The 24956-nt window shown below is 50.0% G+C and overlaps 1 protein-coding gene across 2 annotated transcripts in view; it reads right to left on the reverse strand.

Annotated features, from left to right (window-relative positions):
* The window catches only part of LOC119966149 (dynein heavy chain 11, axonemal-like), a 622669-nt gene that overhangs the window by 138058 nt on the left and 459655 nt on the right, over positions 1-24956 (reverse strand). For both annotated transcript variants that reach the window (XM_038797431.1, XM_038797432.1), the window contains 2 exons: positions 21963-22064; positions 17516-17650 (listed from right to left, as the gene is read on the reverse strand). In XM_038797431.1, coding sequence (XP_038653359.1) covers positions 17516-17650; positions 21963-22064 — 237 coding nt within the window. The remainder of the gene's footprint in view (positions 1-17515; positions 17651-21962; positions 22065-24956) is intronic.

Genomic DNA, 24956 nt, shown 5'->3' on the forward strand with positions numbered 1-24956 from the left:
TGGGAGCGTCAGTGGCTGCTGACGTCATCCCCGCACATGAGCACGCGGGGGGGTTCACCTTCACGCCGAACGTCGCGGATGTCCACACGGCCGGCGCGTAGGAAAAGAGTGCCCCCAAGGCACAGGGCCGCCTGCAGATCGGTGGGCCCTGACCACGGGCCAGGACACCGTGGGGGCACCCCCTGGGGCCAGATCGCTCCGCGCCTCCCCCCCCCCCCCCCAGGACCCTGGAGCCCGCTCGCATCGCCAGGTTCCGCCGGTAAGGGACCTAGTCTAATTTACGCCGGTGGGACTGGCAAAGAACGGGCAGGACTTCGGCCCATCGCGAGTCGGAGAATCGCCGGGGGGGCGGGGGCCGCTGTGAGCGGCCGCCGACCGGCGCGATTCCCGCCCCCTGCCGAATCTCCTGTGCCAGAGAATTTGGCGGCCGGCGGGATTCACGCCGCCCCCCGGCGATTCTCCGACCTTGCGGGGGGTCGGAGAATCCCGCCCCACATCCTTTAAAACATCTTTGAACTATCACTCAAGCTGTGAACTCAGAATCCCCTGAGATTATCATAACTTTTTAAACTCAGCCACACATTCATAATGGCTCAATAGCTCTTGGGAAATGTCAACAAAGATTTTAATAATTGAAATTGCGGGAACAGATGGCTATTCTTTTCCTAAACTACACTAGCTTGTCAATCAAAGTTGTCCAGCAGATTATGCTTGTTTTTTTAAAAAAACTTGCTTAAAGTTTAAGCTTGTTTTTTTCATGTTACAAGAGTGGGAGATTTTAAAAACTTCAGATTCTCTATCTCATTCCTGTACTCTGTCTCGCTTTTGTTTGAAATCCGACCCACTACAGTGGCGTCATCAGCAAATTTGAAAATCGAGTTGGAGCGGAATTTGGCCACACAGTCATAGGTGTACAAGGAGTATAGTAGGGGACTGAGGACACAGCATTGTGGGGCACCGGTGTTGAGAATGATTGTGGAGGAGGTGTTGTTGCCTATCCTTACTGATTGTGGGCTGTGGGTAAGAAGGTTCAGGATCCAGTCGCAGAGGGAGAAGCCGAGGCCAAGGCCACGGAGTTTGGAGATGAGTTTCGTAGGAATGATGATGTTGAAGACTGAGCTGTAGTCGATAAATAGGAGTCTGACATAGGTGTCTTTGTTATCTAGGTGTTCCAGGGTAGAGTGCAAGGCCACGCAGATAGTTTTGGTACAGGGATGATGGTTGTCTTCTTGAAGCAGATAGGGACCTCAGATTGTTGTAATGAGAGGTTGAAGATGTCTAAATGATATTATGTGCAATCTATAACACATTAGGATAAAATTATAGTCATTTTTGACAAAATGGACAATTTTACATTTGCCCACATTATATTCCTCTTGCCAGATTCTGCCCACTCGCTTAACCTATCTATGTCGCTTTGTAGCCTTCTTATGCCCTCTTCACAATTCACTTTCCTACCTATCATTGTGGCATCAGCAAATTTAGCAACAATACCTTAAGTCCCTTCATTCGAGTAATTTATATAAATTGTAAAAAATAAGCTAACTTTGGGACTGGCGTGTGCAGATGTAATTTTTATTTGTCTTGGAATACAAAAATTAAATAAACGATTTATATAGTAAATCACTATCTGTGTAATTCCACAGAAAATATCTCCTCTGGTATCCTTTTCTTTATTTTTATATGTACAATATCCTCTTTCAATAAATCACTGAGTATGATCAATCCTGCTATGAAGCAATTAATTTGTAAAAGATATACTTTGGTTAATCCATCCTCCATTCATCTTTGGATGGTGGGCTATAACAAAGTATACACGCTGATATTGTAAATGGCATTGGGAGTTTTGTGAAAATATGCACTGGTCATCAATTTGGGCTCTGGTTAGAGCTGTAATAATTGTAACATGTTATCCTTACATAATTTATCACTGATGATATTTTAGCAACAAGGGTTTAGAAGCTATTTCATGTACTGCAATAAAATTTTAGACAGTTAAAAATCACTATAATTTTATCCTAATGTGTTATAGATTGCACATAATGTAATTTAGTCTAAGGTGACCCTTTCTAATTTTCAGCAGCTGTTCGGCCTGGGAGTAAGTTAATGATTAAATATATATTGGGGTCCATCCATGTGATTTATTACCCAAATGCTTTCCCATGATATATAGACAAAATCATCTGTCTTGAAATCATTGAATGTGCTATGTCTCTCAAACTAGCTCCATAATTAATGTTCTGAGTCGTTAGTAGTCTGCCAACTAATCTAAACAAATTAGAAACATTATTAAATTTACCAGTGGTCAAATTGTATTATTCAATATATGTACTCTGAATAATGTACTCTGAACAGAAGCTGACTGTACCTCCATCATACTTACTGCAAACTCATTCCTCATATAATTGGCATTACTGACTAAAGATGAATTCCATTGGATACCTGTACACAACTTGGAAGCTTTGTCACCCAGCCTGATTGGCACATATGGAATGCTTGGCATGCACAGATTAGTTTTAGCTTAGTTGTAAAGGAAACAGAGGCTGTGAAGTTAATTTATTATCATCTAACATATTGCACATTTTGACGAGGGCATAAACAAACAGCACTAACCTCATATGAATACGAGGAGCTCAAATGGTGGTTTTGGTGGTAACTTGAAAATAGTGCGAAAAGTAAAATGACATTTTGAGTACTCTAAATCAGTGGTCTCCAACCAGTTAATCACAATTGACAGATCGATCCCAATCCTGAACAGTCTTTGAAAAATATATACACTGAACAGGAGATTCTGTATGGCGGTTGTATTTTATCCTGTGGAGTCCGTGAGGCGCAAGTGCAAGTTGCTGGAGCGGTTTTTTTTTTTAAAAGCCAGAAGTTGGTATACAGATCAATCAGAAATTCTTTATGTTTAAACTAGGCAATTATCCACCTCTGACACTGTCACTGAACTGCTGCGGCCACTGTTCAGTTGTCATTTCTCATTGTTAAACCATGCCCAAATTTTGAATAAGCTGGGCTTTCCACCCTAACCCTAGGGTGGCAGCACGGTAGCATCGTGGTTAGCACAATTGCTTCACAGCTCCAGGGTCCCTGGTTCAATTCCCGGCTGGGTCACTCTCTGTGTGGAGTCTGCATGTCCTCCCCGTGTGTGCGTGGGTTTCCTCCGGGAGCTCCGGTTTCCTTCCACAGTCCAAAGATGTGCGGGTTAGGTGGATTGGCCATGCTAAATTGCCCTTAGTGTCCAAAAAGGTTAAGTGGGGTTGCTCTTTGTAAGGGCCGGTGCAGACTCAATGGGCCGAATGGCCTCCTTCTGCGCTGTAAATGTTATGTTCTAATCCAAACAAATTTTGTGACCACCTGAACAAATTGGAAAAGGACTTCAACAAACGATTTCAGGAGGTAGGCAAGATGGAACAAACCATTTTGTTACTGTCAAATCCTTTTCTTCAAGTAGACATAGGTGAACTGACAGACAAACTTCAGCAGGTGTTTGAACAAAGCACTGATCTTCACATTGTGGTAGTCACCACTGTTGTATATATATCACATATGAGATGTAATACAGTAAGGCTCCTGTACTACAGGTACGGGGGTAGATCCCTGCCTGCTGCCTCCACCCAGTAGGCGGAGTATAAATGTGTGTGCTCACCGAGCTGCAGCCATTTTGGCGGCAGCTGCGGGAGGCTACACATTTCTGCTTAGTAAAGCCTGGATTGCACCCTACTCTCGTCTCGTCGTAATTGATAGTGCATCAATTTATTAAGCAGAGATTTTACAACGATGGATCTCCGCATCAAGCCGGATCGCCTGCACCTGCACCCTCAAGCAGACAACGCCAAGTCGGCCTTCGCACATTGGCTAGCTTGCTTTGAAGCCGACATCGGATCTGCGACAGAACGACCCTCAGAGGCACAGAAGTTCCAGATCCTGTACACGTGGCTAAGCTCCGATATCTTTCCCCTCATCCGGTATGCACCTACCTACGCTGAGGCCATGGCGCTACTGAAAGAGAACTACACTCAGCAGACCAACAAAATCTACGCTAGGCACCTCCTGTCCACGTGGCATCAACTCCCCGGTGAGTCTGTGGAAGATTTCTGGCATGCCCTGCATGCCCTGGCGTGGGGCTGCGATTGCCAGGACGTTTCAGCCGTTGAACATTCCAAACTCCTAATTAGGGATGCTTTCGTTATGGGCACAGGGTCGGCGTACATCCGCCAGCGCCTCTTAGAAGGGGCTACCCTCGACCTTGCAGCGACCAAGAAACTCGCGATCTCACTAACGGTCGCCTCCTGTAATGTAAAAGCGTACGCCCCCAACCACACAGGGCCCCCCTCCTGGACATCATGGACCCCACCAGTGAAAACCCCTTCATGGACCCCACCAGCGACTGCCCCCAGCCAATCAACCACGGGGGACCCAAGTGCTACTTCTGCAAGCAAACAAAGCAGCCCCGGCAGCACTGCCCGGCGCGGCGCTCTGCAAGGCCAGCGGGAAGAAAGGACATTTTGCTGCTGTGTGCCAGGGCCGCTCGATTGCCGCTGTAAACAGGGTCATTGTCCCTGCATCCCCCACGTGCAACCCGTGGGCGCCGCCATTTCCGCCCCCGCAACCCACATGCGGCCCATAGGCGCTGCCATCTTCCTCACCTCAGACCACGTGCGGCCCGTGGGCGCTGTCATCTTCCTCGCCTCAGACCACGTGCGGCCCATGGACGCCGCCATCTTGTTCGCCTCGGGACACATGCAGCCCGTGGGCGCTGCCATCTTCCCCCCATCAGGCCTCGTGCGGCCTGTGGGCGTCGGCATCTTTATCACCGCCCACCACATGGGTGCCGCCATCTTCTCCGCCTCAGGACCCCTGCTCATCAGGCACCTCATCGGGCCGCTCATCGCCTGCAACCGCCGCCGACCAGCCAGGGGCCTTCCAACACCAGCCGGGTCTCGCCTCCGTCACGATCGACCAGACCCGACCGCACAACCTCGCGACCGCGTCGACGACAGTAAAGCTTGATGGGCACAGACATCATGCCTTCTTGACTCTGGGAGCGCTGAGAGCTTCATCCACCCCGATATGGTAAGGCCAGCTCCCTCACAGTACGCCTGTGGTAGTCACCACTGTTGTATTGTTGTATCGTATATAAGGTGTATTACGGTAAGGCCCCTGCACTACAGGTACGGGGGTAGATCGCTGCCCGCTGGCTCCGCCCAAGGGCGGAGTATAAATTAGTGGGCTCTCCGAGCTGCAGCCATTTCGGTAGCAGCTGTGGAAGCTACACATCACTGCGTAATAAAGCCTCGATTACACTCTACACTCATCTCATCGTAATTGATAGTGCATCAACACCCCATTAACCAGAGAATCTCCCTGGCCTCCGGATCGCCACAGGTACTGCTCCGCCACCCTCACCATCCAGGTGGTAGAGTTCAGCGACTTCCGGCTCTACATCCTCCCAACCTCTGCGCTGCCTTGCTACTCAGCCTGGACTTCCAGTGCAACCTCAAAGTCTAATCCTGAAATTCGGCAGGCCCCTACCACACCTTACTGTCTGAGGTCTCACGACCCTTAAGGTCGACCTTCTCTGTTTGCAAACTGGATTGCAAACCCGTCGCCACCAGGAGCTGAGTACAGTGCCCAGACAGGACCTTCATCAGGTCTGAGGTCCAGCGGCTGCTACGGGAAGGCATTATCGAGACCAGCAACAGCCCCTGGAGAGCCCAAGTGGTAGTTGTGAAAACTGGGGAGAAAAACAGGATGGTCGTTGACTACAATCAGACCATCAATCAGTAAACGCAGCTCGACGCGTACCCCCTCCCACTCATATTTGATGTGGTCAATCAGATTGCACAGTACTGGGTCTTCTCGACAGTGAACCTGAAATCTGCCTAACACCAGCTCCCCATTCGCAAGGCGGACCGCCCGTACACCGCGTTTGAAGCGGACGGCTGCCTTTACTATTTCCTTAGGGTTCCCTTCGGTGTCACTAACGGGGTCTCGGTCTTCCAACAGGAGATGGACTGAATGGTTGACCGGTACGGACTGCGGGCCACCTTCCCGTACCTGGATAACATCACCATCTGCGGCCCCGACCAGCAGGACCACGACACTAACTTTTCCAAATTCCTCCACACCGCCAAACTCCTCAACCTAACTTACAACAAGGAGAAGTGTGTGTTCAGCACCAACTGCTTAGACATCCTCGGCTATGTGGTGCAAAATGGAGTTCTAGGGCCCGACCCCGATCGCATGCGCCCCCTCATGGAACTCCCTCTCCCCCACTGCCCCAAGGCCCTCAAACGGTGCCTGGGATTCTTCTTGTACTATGGCCAGTGGATCCCTAACTATGCGGACAAGGCCGCCCACTCATTCACCCCACTGTTTTCCCACTGACGGCCGAGGCTCACCAGACCTTCAACCGTATCAAGGCCGACATCGCCAAGGCCACAATGCACGCAGTTGACGAGTCCCTCCCCTTCCAAGTCGAGAGCGATGCATCAGACGTCGCTCTGGCCGCCACCATCAACCAGGCAGGCAGGCCCGTTGCATTCTTTTCACGCACCCTGCATGCCTCTGAAATTCGGCACTCCTCCATCGAGAAGGAGGCCCAAGCCACCGTAGAAGCTGTGCGGCATTGGAGGCATTACCTGGCCGGCAGGAGATTCACTCTCCTCACTGACCAACGGTCGGTTGCCTTCATGTTCAATAACACACAGTGGGGCAAGATAAAAAATGATAAAACCTTGAGGTGGAGGATCGAGCGCTCCACGTATAAATACGAGATTTTGTATCGCCCCGGTAAGCTCAACGAGCCCCCGATGCCCTATCCCGAGTACATGTGCCAGCGCACAGGTGGACCGACTCCGGACCCTACTCGACGCTCTATGTCACCCAGGGGTCACCCAGCTCTTTCACTTCATAAAGGCCCGCAATCTGCCCTACTCCATTGAGGAGGTCAGGGCTAATCACTAGAGACTGCCAGGTCTGCGCGGGGTGCAGACCACACTTCTACCGGCCAGACCGAGCGCACCTAGTGAAGGCTGCCCGTCCCTTTGAACGCCTCAGCGTGGATTTCAAAGGGCCCCTCCCCTCCACCGACTGAAACAGGTATTTCCTTAACGTGGTCGACGAATACTCCAGATTCCCCTTCACCATCCCATGCCCCGATATGACATCTGCCACCGTCATCAAAGCCCTCAACACCATCTTCGCTCTGTTCGGTTTCCCCGCCTACATCCACAGTGACCGGGATCCTTATTTATGAACGATGAGCTGCGTCAGTACCTGCTCAACAGGGGCATTGCCTCGAGCAGGATGACCAGCTACAACCGCCGGGGAAACGGGCAGGTGGAGCGGGAGGATGGGACGGTCTGGAAGGTCGTCCATCTGGCCCTGCGGTCCAAAAATCTCCCAGTCTCCCACTGGCAGGAGGTCCTCCCCGACGCCCTTCACTCTATTCGGTCGCTACTTTGCACTGCGACTAACGCAACCCCCCATGAACATCTCCTTGCCTTCCCCAGGAAGTCCACCTCCAGGGTTTCGCTCCCAACGTGGCTGGCAGCTCCAGGACCCGTTCTCCTCTGCAAGCACGTGCAGCTCCACAAGGCGGATCCGTCGGTCGAGAGGGTACAGCTACTCCATGCAAACCCGCAGTATGCCTACGTGGTGTACCCCGACGGCCGCCAAGACACAGTCTCCCTCAGGGACCTGGCAGTAGCTGGGTCCCCACTCCCCCACCTCTGCCCCGGCGCCACTCTTCCTCCCCCCAGTGTACCTCAACACAGCCCCCGCTCCAGGACGATCCACCCTCCCCTTGGTCCCACCCGGGGATGAAGATGAGGTCGACATGCTCCCGAAGTCACCGGCAACCGAGCCGACGCCTGCATCGCCACCGGGATTGCGGTGCTCAGCATGGAGCATCAAGGCACCCGATCGTCTTAATTTGTGAACTTTCCCTAAAATGTTAACATATGCATGTAAATCTTCCACCACCCCCGCTGGACTCTTTTTTTTTAAATAGGGTGTGAATGTGGTAGTCACCACTGTTGTATACATATCACATATGAGGTGTAATACGGTAAAGCTCCGGACTACAGGTACAGGGGTAGATCCCTGCCTGCTGGCTCCGCCCAGTAGGCGGAGTATAAATGTGTGGGCTCACCGAGCTGCAGCCATTTCGGCAGCAGCTGCAGGAGGTTACACATCTCTGCTTAATAAAGCCTCGATTACTCTCTACTCTTGTCTCTTCGTAATTGATAGTGCATCAGACTTGGCAACCACCACCAAGCAAAAAGATACAGAGCTGAAAGCTAGACCAAGAGACAAAGACTTTTGGGGACTTGTAAACAGAGAGAATGACCCATTTCTGACTTACTGTGTACTCAAGATGAAAGTCAACATTGGTTCCACAAACATTAATAACTCTCCCCAGATGAAAATCATCAAGATCAAGGGCGCGATTCTCTTGCCGCATTGGGCTCAAATGAAAGCACAAAGAGGCTGGAGAATCATGGGAAAGGCCTCCAGCAGATCTCCTGACAGCCTCACCGCTTTGCAGGATTCACCCAAGTCCTGCGAGATGTTGGAGTCAGAACGCCGCCCAAAAGGGTTGGGACCAAATGACATTCCTGGAAGTAGGTCTTAAACCGACTTACGACCTACCTTTCTCTTATCCACTAGCCTCCATCGATTCTCCGGCCACCCCAAGGAGGCTGCAGTGCTGGCCCACAAACGTGGACCAGGTGGAATGGCACCTGGGCATCTCCCAGGCCATCGGATACCCCTGGGTGGCCAGGGTAAATGCAGGGTGGACCACTGGCCTTCTGTCAGGAATATGGGCACCTTGGCACTGCCCAGCTAGCACCTTGGCACTGGCACCCTAGCACTGCTAAGGTGCCCGGGTGGCTCTGCCGAGCTGGCAGGAGCACTGTATGGGTGCCAAGGTGCCAAACGATTGCCGATGTAACCGGCCCACTCCTGTAGGTGAAAGCGGGATCTCGCCGTAGCATGGCATGAAACCAATTATCATCACTTAAGCCCAATTTCCATACAATTAACGGAAGCCGCCCCATATCCAACGGCCTCCTGTCAGTCAGCAGCCTCCCCAGCAAGTATTCACGCTGGCGCTGATAAGTACTCCTTTTGAAAAATGTGAATCTGGCAGAAGGGCTTCTGTGGGGAGCCGAGGAGGGGAGTAGCCATCTTTGCTCACAAGGGTGTTGCGCAATCCGCCCCAGTGCTTGGTTGGGTGCGGGGGAACCTTGGCTTGGGGAACCTCCGCAGGGTGGCCCATCATAGGAGGAGGGGCACCACCATGCCAACCCCTGGATTGGTTATCCGTTCCAGGAGCAACCCTTGTCGCTGCCTGGCTGCCCACCGACTGCCAAGGCCTCTGGCCATGCGGTTGAATGCTATTGTTGATAGGGAATTGGCAATCGTGGTTCAGTGAGCACTTCACACAACCCAAGTGGATTCCTGTGGGTGGGCGAACCACGTGGGAGTCATTGCCTAGCACCCCAATCACACCTTGGTGCCTGGACATTGTGCATGAACACTGTAGTAGGCAACACCACAGAAGCAACAGCCAACATCCGAACAGCCAGGGGATGGGACACAGCTCCGGGGACACATCCACAGCCAGAGGGTGGGTGGGGGCTAAGGGGATGGGTAGATGCCTGGAGAGATGGGCCAAGGGATCGTAAGTCAGCCCGCATTGCTGAAGAAAGTGACAGATGCATCATACTGTTTGTGTACAAGGGTATTTAAGGTGTTTTACAATTTCCTACTCTCCCGATGGTGCCTCACCCCCACCCCCTCCCCCAGTAATCCTCAACGTGCTTTGCCTTCCTAGCTCCACCACAATGTCCAGGTGTTTCCCCAGGATGCACATCTGAGGTGGAGGCAGCCAGCTGCCTATCTCAACCTGTGGCTTTGATGCCCCGGCGGGCGTCCTGTGGGGGCTTTGAGGCCGGAGGGCCCCGGCTCACTTGTCGGTGGCACATGTACAGTCGTGCCGCCCTTTCCCATGTGCTGACTTCGAGATGTGGCCTCATCAGAGGGGCGTAACACGGAAGGGCTGGTGGCCACTGCTGCCATTCTATGGGATGGATCGGGGTTCGCACCCATTGCCCCCTCCTCCTGGTCGATGCCCATAGGACCCTGGAGTTCACCTTGGGATGGACAGGACAGCTTGTTCGGGTCCCAGCATCATCTGGCTCTGCCAGCCCTGGCGGCTCCCCATAATCTGCACCATCGAGCAGACGCCCTCGGTGATGCCCCTCAGTGATTGGGACATGCTCTGCAGCGCCTCGGCTATGTCCGTTTGAGAGCTGGACATGTCCCACAGAATCACATCAAGGTCAGTCTGGTACTGGGTCACATTCCCCATCTCGGGAATCATAATTTGAGTTGTTGGTGGACTGGGTCAGCAAGTTCAAGGGTTACTAGGAGCAAGTCAGGATACAAGGCTGATTAGCGGAACACCAAACATCCAAGTCTGGAGATCAAAGAAAGCATGATGGATGTTTCAGCAGCTGCGGGGCTGAGACAGGGGTGGAGACGAGCAATATTACAGAGGTGGAAATAGGAGAAATTAGCGATGATTATATGGTTTTGAAAGCTCAGGTCAGTCAAATAGGACAGGGATGTTGCGAACAGTCCGTTTCAGGTTGAAAGAGTGACCAGGGAGGGGGGTGGAATCGGTGACTAGGGAATGGAGTTCACAGCACGCATATGGATAACATGTTGACGGGGCCCAAATAATATTTTTGCTATCACAAAGAATTCACAGAATTGATACAAATAAATTGCTCAACACTGTGAAAAGTTTAAATACCGAAATAGCAACAACAATTTCAAAGTAGGCAGGGGGGTCAGGCAAAGAGTGGTAGATATGTAGAATAACTTAACAAAAAAAGATACTGTAGCCTACAAATTGTAGTATTGGGCTACCAATTCTCATCACACGCTGTGAATTACACAGCCAATTACATCAATATCTGGAGAAAAACAACTAAGGTTGATTGGGTAAATAGACTAAAAAGTATGGAGATAACTAAACAAAGGGAAACAATGAAATAAACAATTCAAAATATTCAACTAAAATACATTGCATTAAAAGACAAAAACATAGCAGGAAAGTCCCATCCGGTGCCGGGAAGTTAAGAATAGCATTAGGCTTGTCCAAAGTGCATCCCGTGGGCCGCAGCTGGCTCCCACACCTGGCCACCACCTCTGGCCTCCCCAATTTATCTGTGTGGCCAGTTTTCAAAATGCAAATCAAACAGATTAATTGGGATGACAGATTCTGCAAGGTGATGCTCCCCCAATCACAGGCCGATCAGCAGCAAACGTAGTGGGAAAACACAAGTGGCATTAAGTTTGCTGGGGAAAAAGAGGTTTTCTTTCAGGCGAGGTGGTGGGATAGGAAGAGAGTGCTGGGGGCCCTGGGAAGGAGAGCCTGGCTGCGAGGCCCCGGGAAGGAGAGCCTGGCTGCGAGGCCCCAGGAAGGAGAGCCTGGCTGCGAGACCCCGGGAAGGAGAGCCTGGATGCTGGGCCCTGGGTAGGAGAGCCTGTCTGCAAAGTCCCAGGTAGGAGAGCCTGGCTGCCTGGCCCTGGGAAGGAGAGGCTGTTTGCGAGGCCCCGGGTAGGAGAGCCAGGCTGCTAGGCCCTGGGAAGGAGAGGATGGTTGCGAGACCCCGAGAAGGAGAGGCTGGGTGCGAGGCCCCGGGAACCAGAGGCTGTTTGCGAGGCCTGGAGAAGAAGAGCCTGGCTGCGAGGCCCCGGAAAGGAGAGCCTGGCTGCGAGGCCCGGGTTGGGGAGACTGGCTGCGAGGCCCCGCGTTGGGTAGGCTGGCAATGAGGCCCCAGGAAGGAGAGCCTGGCTGCGAGGCCCCGGGAACGAGAGGCTGTTTTCCGAGGCCCGGAGAAGAAGAGCCTGGCTGCGAGGCCCAGGGAAGGAGAGCCTGGCTTTGAGGCCCAGGGAAGGAGAGCCTGGCTGTGAGGCCCCGGGAAGGAGAGCCGGGCTGCGATGCCCCAAGAAGTAGAGCACGGCTGCTAGGCAACGGTAAGGAGAGCCCGGCTGCGAAGTCCAGGGAAGGAGATCCCGACTGCTAGGCCCCGGGAACGAGAGCCCAGCTGCGAGGCCCAGGGAAGGAGAGCCTGGCTGCGAGGCCCAGGGAGGGAGGGCCTGGCTGCTAGGCCCCTGAAAGGAGAGCCTGGCTGCTAGGTCCCGGGAAGGAGAGCCCGGCTGCGAGGCCCAGGGAAGGAGAGACTGGCTGCGAGGCCCAGGGAAGGAGGGCCTGGCTGCGATGCCCGGGAAGGAGAGCCTCGCTGCTAGGCCCAGGGAAGGGGAGGCTGGCTGCAAGGCCCCGGAAAGGAGAGCCTGGCTGCGAGGCCCGGGTTGGGGAGGCTGGCAACGAGGCCCCAGGAAGGAGAGCTTGGCTGCGAGGCCCCGGGTAGGAGAAGCTGGCTGCGAGGACGCGGGATGGAGAGCCTGGCTGCGAGGCTCCAGGAAGGAGAGCCTGGCTGCGAGGCCCCGAGAAAGAGAGGCTGAGTGCGAGGCTCCGGGAAGGAGAGCATGGCTGCAGGGCCCCGAGTATTAGAGCCTGGATGCTAGGCCCTGGGAAGGAGAGGATGGTTGCGAGACCCCAAGGAGAGGCTGGGTGCGAGGCCCCGAGAAGAAGAGCCTGGCTGCGAGGCCCCGGGAAGGAGAGCCTGGCTGTGAGGTCCTGGGTAGGAGAGCCTGGCTGCGAGGCCCCGGGTAGTAGAGCCTGGATGCTAGGCCCTGGGAAGGAGAGAATGGTTGCGAGGCCCCGAGAAGGAGAGGCTGGGTGCGAGGCCCCGAGAAGAAGAGCCTGGCTGCGAGGCCCCGAGAAGGAGAGGCTGGGTGCGAGGCCCCGGGAAGGAGAGCCTGGCTGTGAGGTCCTGGGTAGGAGAGCCTGGCTGCGAGGCCCCGGGTAGTAGAGCCTGGATGCTAGGCCCTGGGAAGGAGAGAATGGTAGCGAGGCTCCGAGAAGGAGAGGCTGGGTGCGAGGCCCCGAGAAGGTGAGCCTGGCTGTGAGGGTCCGGGTAGGACAGCCTGGCTCCGAGGCCCCAGGAAGGAGAGATAATTAGGGACGCAACTTGCATTTTCACCATTATTGCAAAGAAATTGAACAGCAGTAATAAAGAAGTCTTTCTACAATTATACAGCATTTTTCTGAACCCACACCTAGAGTATTATGTGCAGTATTGGTTTCCATATTTAAGTAAAGATATACTTGCATTAGAGGCAGCACAGTAAACATTCAATAGGTTGGTCCCTAGGATGGGAGGGCTGACCGATGATTAGAAACCGAGTAGATTGGATTGATATTCTCTGGAGTTTAGAAAAATGAGAGGCGATCGTGTTCGCGGACATCTTCAACCGTCCTTTCTAGGCTCCGAGGTCCCCACCTGCTTCAAGAAGACCATACTGGTGCCAAAGAAGAACCAGGCAATGTGCCTCAATGACGACCATCCGGTGGCCCTGACTTCAGTCGTAATGAAGTGCTTCGAGAGGTTGGTCATGAAGGGCATCAACTCCATACTCCCAGAAAGCCTAGATCCACTACCATTCGCATACCGCCGCAACCGGTCCACAGCAGACACCATCTGCCTGGCCCTACACTCATCCCTAGAGCAACTTGAAAAGAAGGACTCCCACATCAGGGGCGAAATTCTCCGACCCCCAGCAGGGTCGGAGAATCGCCTGGGGGCGCCTAAAATCCCGCCCCCGCTGTGGCAGAGATTCTCCGCCACCCGAGAAGTGGCGGGGGCAGGAATCTCGCCACTCTGATCGGAGAGGCCCCTGCGGTGATTCTCCCGCCCGGATGGGCCGAAGTCCCGCCGCTGGGAGGCCTCTCCCGCCGCCGAGGTTTAAACCACCTCTGGAAAGGCGGGCTCAGCGGCGCGAGCAGGCCCCTGGGGTCCTGGGGGGACGGGGGGCGATAGAACCCAGGGGGGTGCCCCCACGGTGGCCTGGCCCGCGATCGGGGCCCCCCGCTCAGACTCCGGGCCAGTGCCCTGGCTGCACTCTTTCTCCTTCCGCGCCGCCACGGCCTCTGCCATGGCGGAAGCGGAAGAGAACCCCACATCGCGCATGCGCCGGTAGTGACGTCAGCGGCCAGCTGCCGCTGACGTCACTGCCGGCGCATGTGCGGACCGGCGAAAGCCTTTCGGCCAGCCCCGCTGCCGGGGGCGCCGGTTTTTTGTGCCGGTCTTCTGGTGGCAACCGCTCCGGCGCGGGGCTGGCCCCCAAAGGTGGGGAGAATTCCCCACCTTTGGGGAGGCCCGACCCCTGAGTGGTTGGCGCCACTCCCCTACTCCGGGACCCTCCATCACACCGGGTAGGGAAGAATGCCGCCCCAGACTCCTATTTATTGGGGTGGCACATGGTGCAGTGGTTAGCGCTGGGACTGCGGCACTGAGGACCCGGATCCGAATCCCGGCCCTGGGTCACTGTCCGTGAGGAGTTTGCACATTCTCCCCATGTCTGTGTGGGTTTCACCCCCACAACCCAAAGATGTGCAGTTTAGGTGAATTGGTCACGTTAAATTTCCCCTTAATTGGAAAGAAAATAGTTGGGTACTCCAAATTTCTTTTCAAAAAAGACTCCTATTTACTGACTACAGCGCCGCCTTCAACATCATAATCCCAGCCAAGTTCATATCAAAGCTCCAAAACCTAGGACTTGGTTCCTCACTCTGCAACTGGATCCTCGACTTTCTGACCCACAGACCACAATCATAAAGAATGAACAACAACAACTCCTCCACGATAGTCCTCAATAATGGGGTCCCGCAAGGCTGCATACTTAGCCCCCTACTATATTCCCTATACACACACAACTGCATGGCAAAATTTGGTTCCAACGCCATCTACAAGTTTGCTGGAGATACAACCATAGTGGGCCTGATCTTGAATAATGACGAGTCAGAATACAGGAGGGAGATAGAGAACCTAACGGAGTGGTGCAACGACAACAATATCTCCCTCAATGTGAGCAAAACTAAGGAGCTGGTCATTGACGTCAGGAAGCAAAGTACTGTACACACTCCTGTCAGCATCAACTGGGCCGAGGTGGAGATGGTTAGCAGTTTCAAATTCCTAGGGGTGCACATCACCAAAAATCTGTCCTGGTCCACTCACGTCGACGCTACCACCAGGAAAGCACAGCAGCGCCTATACTTCCTCAAGAAACTAAAGAAATTCGGCATGTCCACACTGACTCTTACCAACTTTTACAGATGCACCATAGAAAGCATCCTATCTGGCTGCATCACAGCCTGGTATGGTAACTGCTCGGCCCAGGGCCGCAAGAAACTTCAGAGAGTCGTGAATACAGTCCAGTCCCTCACACAAACCTGCCTCCCATCTACTGACTCTATCTACACCTCCCACTGCTTTGGGAAAGCGGGCAGCATAATCAAGGACCCCTCCCACCCGGCTTACTCCTCCAACTTCTTCCACCGGGCAGGAGATACAGGAGTCTGAGAACACACACAGATTCAAAAACAGAACCTTCCCCGATGTTACCAGACTCAAAAACAACCCTCTTGTGGACTGACCTGATTAATACTACACTCCTGTATGCATCACCCGATGCCTGTCTATATATTTACATTGTGTACCTTGTGTTGCCCTATTATGTATTTTCATATACTAAATAATCTGTTTGAGCTCTTCACAGAAACATATTTTTCACTGTACCTGGGTACAGGTGACAATAAACAAATTGATCCATTCATCTCATCGAAACATACAAGATTCTGAAAGGACTTGAGTGGATGTTGAGAGATTATTTCAGCTCGTTGGGAATCTAAACCACGGACACGCTGTCTCAGGATAAGGGGTTAATCATTTACAACTGACATGAGGAGAAATGACTTCTTTCAAGAGTTTTAAATCTTTGAAATTCTCCAGAATTCTCTACTTCAGAGGGTTGTGATTGTTTCGTCCATTTTAAGCTGAGGATAGACAGATACTTGTTCTCTCAGTGAATCAAGGGGTTTGGGGCGGGAGCGAAAAAGTTGAAGCCCAGGATCAGCCTCGGTCATATTGAATGGCGGACCAGGCTCAATGGGCCTTTTGACCTACCTCTGCTCCCATTTCTTATTCAATTAATGTAATAATATATGAGTTGCAGCAGGAAAATAACCACATAAGTAACCAGATTATTGTAAAATCTGAGATGGCTCAATAATGTCCTTCGGAGAAAACAATGATCAGCCCATACCTACTCTACCCATAAGACCTTTGCAACTGGCAGAAACCATCACCATCTGCTCTTCTGAACAGCCATGATGTGGAGATGCCAGGACTGGGGTGAGCACAGTAAGAAGTCTTACAACAACATGTTAAAGTCCAACAGGCTTGTTTCGAATCACTAGCTTTCAGAGCACTGCTTCCTCCAAAGGTGAATCTGAGGAAGGAGCAGTGCTCCAAAAGCTAGTGATTCGAAACAAACTTGTTGGACTTTAACCAGGTGTTGTAAGACTTCCTCCTGAACAGTGGCAGGGTCATCTTTCTCAAGCCGACTGTGTCCTTTTAATATGCCAATCAGGGTCCCATGTCTTCATTCGAAAACAAACTACAATCTTAACTGTGTCTGATCAGAAATTTGTTTTCGGATTTCCTAACAAGTGAAGATAATGGGAAGAGTACCTAGCACCAGTGGAAGTGCAAACAGATAAGTATCTTCACTAACTGTTGGGACAGGAAAAGCTAGAATCCTCTGGATTTCACAAGGCAAATTTGAACACTTCCCCATCCCACCCTCTGAATTTCCTTAAGGCTGGTGAGCCTGCCTGTGGTGCAGGCTTGTGACCTCCTACCACACACTCCCACCAGACAACTGCTGCTTCATAGCCACTGAAGGTAGGACAGTAAGAAGTCTTACAACGCCAGGTTAAAGTCCAACAGGTTTGTTTCAAACACGAGCTTTCGGAGCGCTGCTCCTTCCTCAGGTGAATCAGTGGCGAAATTCAGGTGAATTTCGGAGCAGCGCTCCGAAAGCTCATGTTTGAAACAAACCTGTTGGACTTTAACCTGGTATTGTAAGACTTCTTACTGTGCTCACCCCAGTCTAACGCCGGCATCTCCACATCATGACTGAAGGTAGGATGCTGACCAGCGCCACTACTCATGAGGCCGAGTTTCACACTGCCCATGTTGAGGTTGTTTGCTTTGCAGCGCACCCACCTGATTTCCTGGTCCTGGTTAAGATTGGGGCTTATGTGATTAGCTTTCAGTGCCCTCAGGAGAACTAGATATGGCAAAAATAACTGTCCTTCCAGTGTTGTGCACATCCTAATAGTAAACATGTCACGGAAGCTATTGGAGTAGACTACAATCAGACGATAAAAAGACAACTGTATCTTTTTTTAGGAGAGAAGGGATTGAGGGATGTGAGGAGGAGGTAGACGTGACTGAAAATTAAGACTTGCTTGCACTAAATTACTTTTTATGTTCCAAAAAATTCTATTTTCTAATCTTACCTCAAGCCCCTTGACAAGTCGGTTTGCTAGTTCAATTGTCCTGTTGGTTCGATTTACTTCATCTTGACATCGTAGTTTCTCTGCTGTGGCTTTTTCAAAACTGGCAGTGAGTTTGCATAGGTTAGTATCTAGATCCTACACAGAAAACGGAAAATTAAGTGCTCGCCTACAGAAAGTAGATGATTTGCTGTTGAAGCAGTAATTGAAAGCTCTGCACTCATGTCTATTTAAGGATAAGACTTTAGATCTGATCTTTCTTTTAATTTTTAAAAATGTATTACGATGAAGGAGAGGGATGACTTAAACAGGAGTATATAGGAAGTGAGAAAAAATATTCATATCCTCATTTGATTGAGTGGCGCTAAATCAAAGACGTCAATCTCATGAATTACAGCAATTTACGTTCAAATATAAAGCCAAAGTAAATAGAAATTAGAAGCAAATAGAGTAAATGTTTTATCTCTCACGTAATGCAGTAGTCATCCTAATTGTCCGTGCTTCATTAAACAATTACAATTTGTCTCAATTTACAGAGAGAAAAAATAGTGACAAGTGGCTATGCTTAACTCCAAGGGATTGAGGATAGCTGACAAGTGTTCTGCTGTTACATCACATAAATAACAAGGCTGCAAGTGTATTATATAATTCATTGTCTGTTATAAACATTACACTGTAAAAATGCTAAGAAATTATATTTTATGATTAAGATTTTTGAAAACAATTTTTTCTAAATACATTGGCAGTTGTGACTGAGTTTCATAGGACTCGGCAAACCTAGCAGAAAAAAGTAGACAGGAGCTGCCAGTTCAAGAAGGTGTTCGCCTCATTCACCCCCAAAGAGGCCTTCAACCTCACCGTTGCCAATCATGGCCCTCATTGCTCCCACCCCACCCCCAACAACATGGCCTGATATCTCCGTCCTTCCCTCTCCAATTGTTATTTTTCCAGTTTGTCTGGCTATTGGAGGACAATGGAATTTAATAAACTCATAACAAGGTCCTCCCTTTAATTCTGGCAGAACGTCAGTTCCCCAGCCTTCCCAAGTTTTTCCTTCTCAACTCTTTATCCTTCTCAAAAGGTTTGGGACCATTGTGGCACGCCTTGTTGCAATTATAAGTTGTTAATGTGAGAGTAGATCTCTTCGGGATTTTGACTGCTTTAATCCTTTTCTGAGGAGCCAACTGAAAAATATATCAAACTAATTAAGAAACATCAATTAAAACCTCTCTTAGCTGGGTGACCCTGAGAAAACCTATGAAGACAAGTGGTCATGTACATGGGTAGGAGTGTTTCTTCTGAGTCAGAGACCAATTTGGCAGTGATCAGGCTAGAGACTGATGTTGGTGCAGCACAGCAGTAGTGTTGTCTGTGTTTCACAAATGTTGAGAGCAGGCAAAAAAGATAATTAACTCAGACCAGAGGTAAAGTCAAATGGAGAAAACATTTGGAAGGAAAACCAATCCAATGTACTTTAAAGTAAGACATTTTCTCTGCACTGAATTTTTCACTTGAAGTTTGTATTAATAAAAACCGCATGCAAGGAGTTAACACCAAGTAAAAAAGGGTGGGCGCGATTCTCCCAAAACGGGAGAAATCGTAAGGCTGGCGTCAAACCGGGTTTGACGCCAGCGCGCCCCTTCCCGACCGGGAACCGATTCTGGTCCCCGTCATATGACGTCAGCCGCGCATGCGCGGATTGGAAGACTCCAACCCGCGCATGCGCGGATGACGTCATCGCGTATTTGCGCAAAACCCGCGCATGCGCGGGCCGGGATGCCCCTCAGCCGCCCCGCGAATGGATACTGCGGGGCGGCGGAAGGAGAAATAGTGCGCGGGCATCGGGCCCGCTGCCCGCGATCGGTGCCCACCGATCGTGGGCCCATGGCACCCTTGGCACGGCCGTGGTACTGCCGTGCCAATCGGTGCCATGGTTATAAAAAGCGAGTTGTTCCCGCCGTTTTTACGAACGGCCAGACCAGGTGTGTTTGCCGTTCGTAAAAACAGGGTAAAGGGCTGGGACTTCGGCCCATCTATCAGCTGTGAATCGCTGCCGGCCGTAAAAAACGGCGGCAGCGATTCGTGTCGGGAGTTGGGCGGGGGGGGGGGGGGGGAGAATCGCGGGAGGGCGGGAAAAATGTCGGGAAGGCCCTCCCGCTATTCTCCGACCCGTCGTGGGGGGCGGAGAATCGCGCCCGGTATTTCTCGAAGAAAAAAACATAAATTCAGAGACCAAATAAGTTGTGTGCAATTGGTTCAACAAAGTGTGTGCTTTTGAAAGCACAATAGGGGGTCCAAGAGGTGAACTGCTTAAATGGCTTGATCCATCACCTTCAATTACAAACTAACTTGTCAAAAGATTGTCTATTCATTCAACATTGATAAGAGAAATGCAGCTACATGTGCATATAACATGATTATGAGATGCAATCATCTACTGATGTAAAATAAAAAAATAAAAACATTTTATTAGGGTATTTGTAGTTTTTATAATAATACTGATAACAGCAACATAAACATGGTACATATAACAATTCCATCCTGATCCTGTTCTGCGCACCCCTAACTGTAAGGCAATAGCCTAGCACCCCCCCCCCCCCACCCCCCCTCCCCCCACTTCCCTCGATTTCTACCTCTTTACCACTTTAATTTCTACCACTTTAATTTTCTCAGAGTAAGTTGACGAATACTGACATTCATTTCTGTTCAATTTCAAAAAGATTAGCATTATATTGCTGCGGGAAACTCTATTTTACTGGCAAGAAGCAGTTTCAGCTTTTCAGCCTGGCAATCACATCGGTCATGGGTTTGGTGCGGGAGTGGATAAATGTAAGTGCTATTTTGCTTTCATGAAGGTTGAATCAAAACGGGAGTTTTATAAAAATGTGACGTGTTTCTAAACTATTTCCCCCTTTAGTTGACACTGCTGTTGTAAGGTAACCCAGTGTCCGTTCTCAAAGTGTAAAAGACATTGAGCTCAGGAAATAGGTCATAGTTAGAGGCAAGTAGTGGGTGTAGATCTCATTCCATTTCCTTTGCAGTCAAAAGGAAAATCAACCCCGAAATGTAAAAGTCAAAATTACTTTCTGTTAATTAGACTCTCAAGTTACATAAAGAAGAAAACATCTATGACTCAGCAGTACCTGACCTAATTTAGTCACCAAGGCTTTAATGGTAAAACTGAAAAGCTGTGATTATCTGTAGAGATTACACACTGTGAAAATGTATCATAATTATACCTACGGATACATTCCTTAGATAATCAACAGACATGCTCAATGTTTCATTGGTATTACTAACTGTAGATTCAGGATCATTGTCCCTCAATACTACCCTTAACACACACACACTTTTCTTTTGCCAACACTTGCTCGTATTTAAAAGTAATCAAAAGATTGTCCACAGTCGGATTTTCTGTTAGTACTATACCTCTCGAGCGATTCAACTCGAGTTTTGCAGTAACATTCAAAGTCATCCCTATGCATATCATCTAATAAGATGTAGCTATATTTTCCAGTCGCATGCTTGCCTTCTGGGATTACCATTTGGGAAACTGTACACACACAGGCCACGATAGTAAATCGATTCAAACAATGGGCAGAAAACCTCAGCACTAGAGGAAGTCTCGGTGGTAGCAGGAAAGCTTCGTCAAAGCCCCATCTTAGGAAACAAAAAATATATATTTTGCTGCCGTCTTCCCAGATCTTGAACTCAGGCAAAGCCGTAAGTGAAAGATTTAATGTGATTTTTGTGGCCTTTCTGCCCCTTTAGTGGAGCTCTCACTTCTCCTTGTGTCAGTCAACAAAATTATGAGGGGCACAGACAGAGTGGATCGTCAGAGGCTTTTCCCCAGGGTAGAGGGGTCAATTACTAGGGGGCATAGGTTTAAGGTGCGAGGGGCAAGGTTTAGAGTAGATGTACGAGGCAAGTTTTTTTACACAGAGGGTAGTGGGTGCCTCGAACCCGCTGCTGGAGGAGGTGGTGGAAGCAGGGACGATAGGGGGCATCTTGATAAATACAAGAATAGGATGGGAATAGAGAGATACGGACCCAGGAAGTGTAGAAGATTGTAGTTTAGTCAGGCAGCATGGTCAGCACGGGCTTGGAGGGCCAAAAGGGCCTGTTCCTGCGCTGTATTTTTTCTTTGTTCTTCTTTGTTATCAGGTTTGTCCCATCTGAATTTCGTTCCTAGCTTCTTCCCAATCTATCCCAATCTCTTCCTCCTCCAATGCACCACCCACCTCTTCCCATTCTCTTCACTCTCAAGGGACATGGAAGGGTATTATCCTTTTGAAGCTTTTATCTCTGATTAGTTGTCTCTCTTACAAATCGGAATGAGTTTTGGTCCTGAATACTGCAAACTGAACATGGGTTTGATTGATTAAGTCTTGTTTTTGTTTGTTCAACAGATTACTTATGTCACTTGAGTATGTTTTTCTGAAGTACTTACTGAAAGTTTTTTCCTGATGGCTTCCAATTTTTCAGTGGCTGTTGCCAACTCAACATTTGCTTGGGTTAAAGCCTGTCGCTTAGGTTCCACATCACAGTACACCTAGCAGAAATAACAAAATGCATTTGTAAATTTTTCAAAATTTGTTCCCAGAATGTAAGCAATTTTTGAATAGTTTTTTTCAAACATTTATTTCCAATTCCTAATTAGCCTGAGAAGGTAGTGGTGGTGGTTGGGGGGGGGGGGGGGGGGGGGGGGGGGGGGGGGGGGGTACTGCTTGAATTATTGTTTTTGTAGCTTTATAACCGTGGCAATGGGAGCACAAGTGCAAAATTGCACATTAATCTAAAAAAAACTCTAACCGATTCATGATTATAATTTATTTTGTGACAAATGGAAAGTTGATGAAGTTGCGATTTTGGGTAGAAATGCTAAATATAAAAATAGGAAACTATCAGAGAAAATTCTGGAAAACCTCAGCAGGTCTGGCAGCATTTGTAGGAAGAGAAAGGAGCGAACGTTTCGAGTCTGATGACTCTTTGTCAAAGCTTGACAAAGAGTCATCGGACTCAAAACATTAGCTCTTTTCTCTCCCTGCAGATGCTGCCAGACCTGCTGCGATTTTCCAGCATTTTCTCTTTCGTTTCAGATTCCAGCATCCACAGTAATTTGCTTTTATTAGGAAACTATCAGATTGGGCATTAATTAATCCAAAACTATAGGATAAGTGTAATGACCTCCAATTAGCATTATTGTTTGGCCAATTGGAGTATGAGCTCCCTCAATGATAGCTCATTGAGGGGGGCCATATAAGCACCTGTGTATGCTTTGTGATCCAGTCTTAAGTTGACTGGAATGCTAGCAGCACTGTTTGGAGCTGCTCTTGTATATAATTATTGGCAATAAATATTGGTGTGGTGACGGGACTCCTGCCTCTTGTGGATTATTACAGTGGTGACGAGGTAAACAAAGAACTTTGCGGAGACCAGCTGCCGCACTCGGAGGGTAAGCCTTGCTATTTCAAAAATGCCGTTTTTTGGGAGGTTAGATGCATTCAACCCGACTATTGAGGACTGGTCCCAGTATGTGGAGAGAATGTGTTACTTCTTCTGGGCCAATTATATAATTACGGACGAAAGGAGACGGGTTATCCTGCTGTCGGCGTGCGGACCCTCAGCTTTCGCCATTATACGTAGTCTGACTTATCCCGATGCGCCAGAAACGAACTCTTTTCAAGAATTAACGGAATTGATGAAAGAGCACTACGACCCAAATCCCCCCCTCATTTTGCGTAGGTACAGATTCTACACAGCGAAGAGGGAAGGCAGTGAGTCGGTCACAAATTTCTTGACCGAACTGAGAAGGCTGGCGGAAAAATGTGAGTTCGGCCTGACGCTAAATGAAATACTTCGGGACCAGTTAGTGTGTGGTATAAACAACCTCACAATACAGAAGCGCCTGTTGGCGGAAACGCAGCTAGACTGCAGGCAGGCGTTACAGCTCGCACTGTCTCTGGAAAAGGCAGCAAGTGGGGCGCAGGAACTACAGGGCACGCCTGTGAGAGGGACTACCACAACGGGTCCTGCTACCAGATAGCCGCTCTTAGGAAAAGCCTGAGGAATAGAGGGCCAAAGGAAAACCCCAGAACTGCCCCCAAGTCTGCTAGGACTAACTGGAGACAGAGGGAAGTACCGGCTGAGGCTCCCCCAACAGAGAAGGACCGTTTCTGGCACCAGACAGAGTGGGGTAACAACGACAGAAACCCTAGAAGGAGGTGGCAAAAGAGGAATAGCAGGTGGGGACGCAGGGAAGTATACAACCTAGACGCCCCATCCTCCTCCGAAGGGGAACAATTATATAATATTGCGATGAAGAAAGCAGAACCTATTAAGATTACCCCACGGGTGAACGGTTGGCCGACAATAATGGAAATAGACACGGGGGTGGCCGTATCAGTAATGGGAGTGGCAGCATTTAGAAAAATCAAAGATGGACTCCAGCCACTAACCCTAACAAAAACATCGATGAAACTTAAAACCTACATGATGGAACCCCTGGAAGTTCTAGGCACGACTCATGTACCCGTGGAATATGAGAAACAATTGCTCAGATTACTGTTGACGATAGTTGAGGGCTCCGGACCGAGCTTAATTGGACGGAACTGGCTGAAAGACCTAAAATTAGATTGGATGAAGATTTTCCAGAGTGGAAGCGGGCAGTTGAGTGGAGTACTCCAAAAATACCCGAAGGTCTTCCAAGAACATAGAACAGTACAGCACAGAACAGGCCCTTCGGCCCTCGATGTTGTGCCGAGCAATGATCACCCTACTCAAACCCACATATCCACCCTATACCCGTAACCCAACAACCCTCTCCCTTAAGCTTACTTTTTTAGGACACTACGGGCAATTTAGCATGGCCAATCCACCTAACCCGCACATCTTTGGACTGTGGGAGGAAACCGGAGCACCCGGAGGAAACCCACGCACACACGGGGAGGACGTGCAGACTCCGCACAGACAGTGACCCAGCCGGGAACCGAACCTGGGACCCTGGAGCTGTGAAGCATTTATGCTAACCACCATGCTACCGGGGGGAAATCATAGGCGCCAAAGCAACTTTGCACATGGACCCAGAAGTCCTTCCGAAATTTTGTAAGGCCAGGCCGATACCTTTCGAGTTAAGGAAGAAAGTAGCGGTCTAAATAGAAGGGTTACGGCGCGACGGCATTATCAGACCAGTACAGTTCTCGGAATGGGCAGCACCGGTGGTACCAATTTTGAAGCCAGACGGCTCGATACGTCTCTGTGGAGATTTCAAACAGACGGTAAACAAATACGCACTGCTGGACAAATACCCGATCCTGAAAATAGACGACCTATATGCCAAAATGGCAGGTGGGCTTTTGTTCACGAAACTGGACATGAGCCAGGCCTACCTGCAGTTAAAACTGGACAAGGACTCCCAGAAGTTCGCTACGATCAACACCCTGAA

The sequence above is a fragment of the Scyliorhinus canicula genome, chromosome 5 (assembly GCF_902713615.1).
Source record: "Scyliorhinus canicula chromosome 5, sScyCan1.1, whole genome shotgun sequence".
NCBI lineage: Eukaryota > Metazoa > Chordata > Chondrichthyes > Carcharhiniformes > Scyliorhinidae > Scyliorhinus > Scyliorhinus canicula.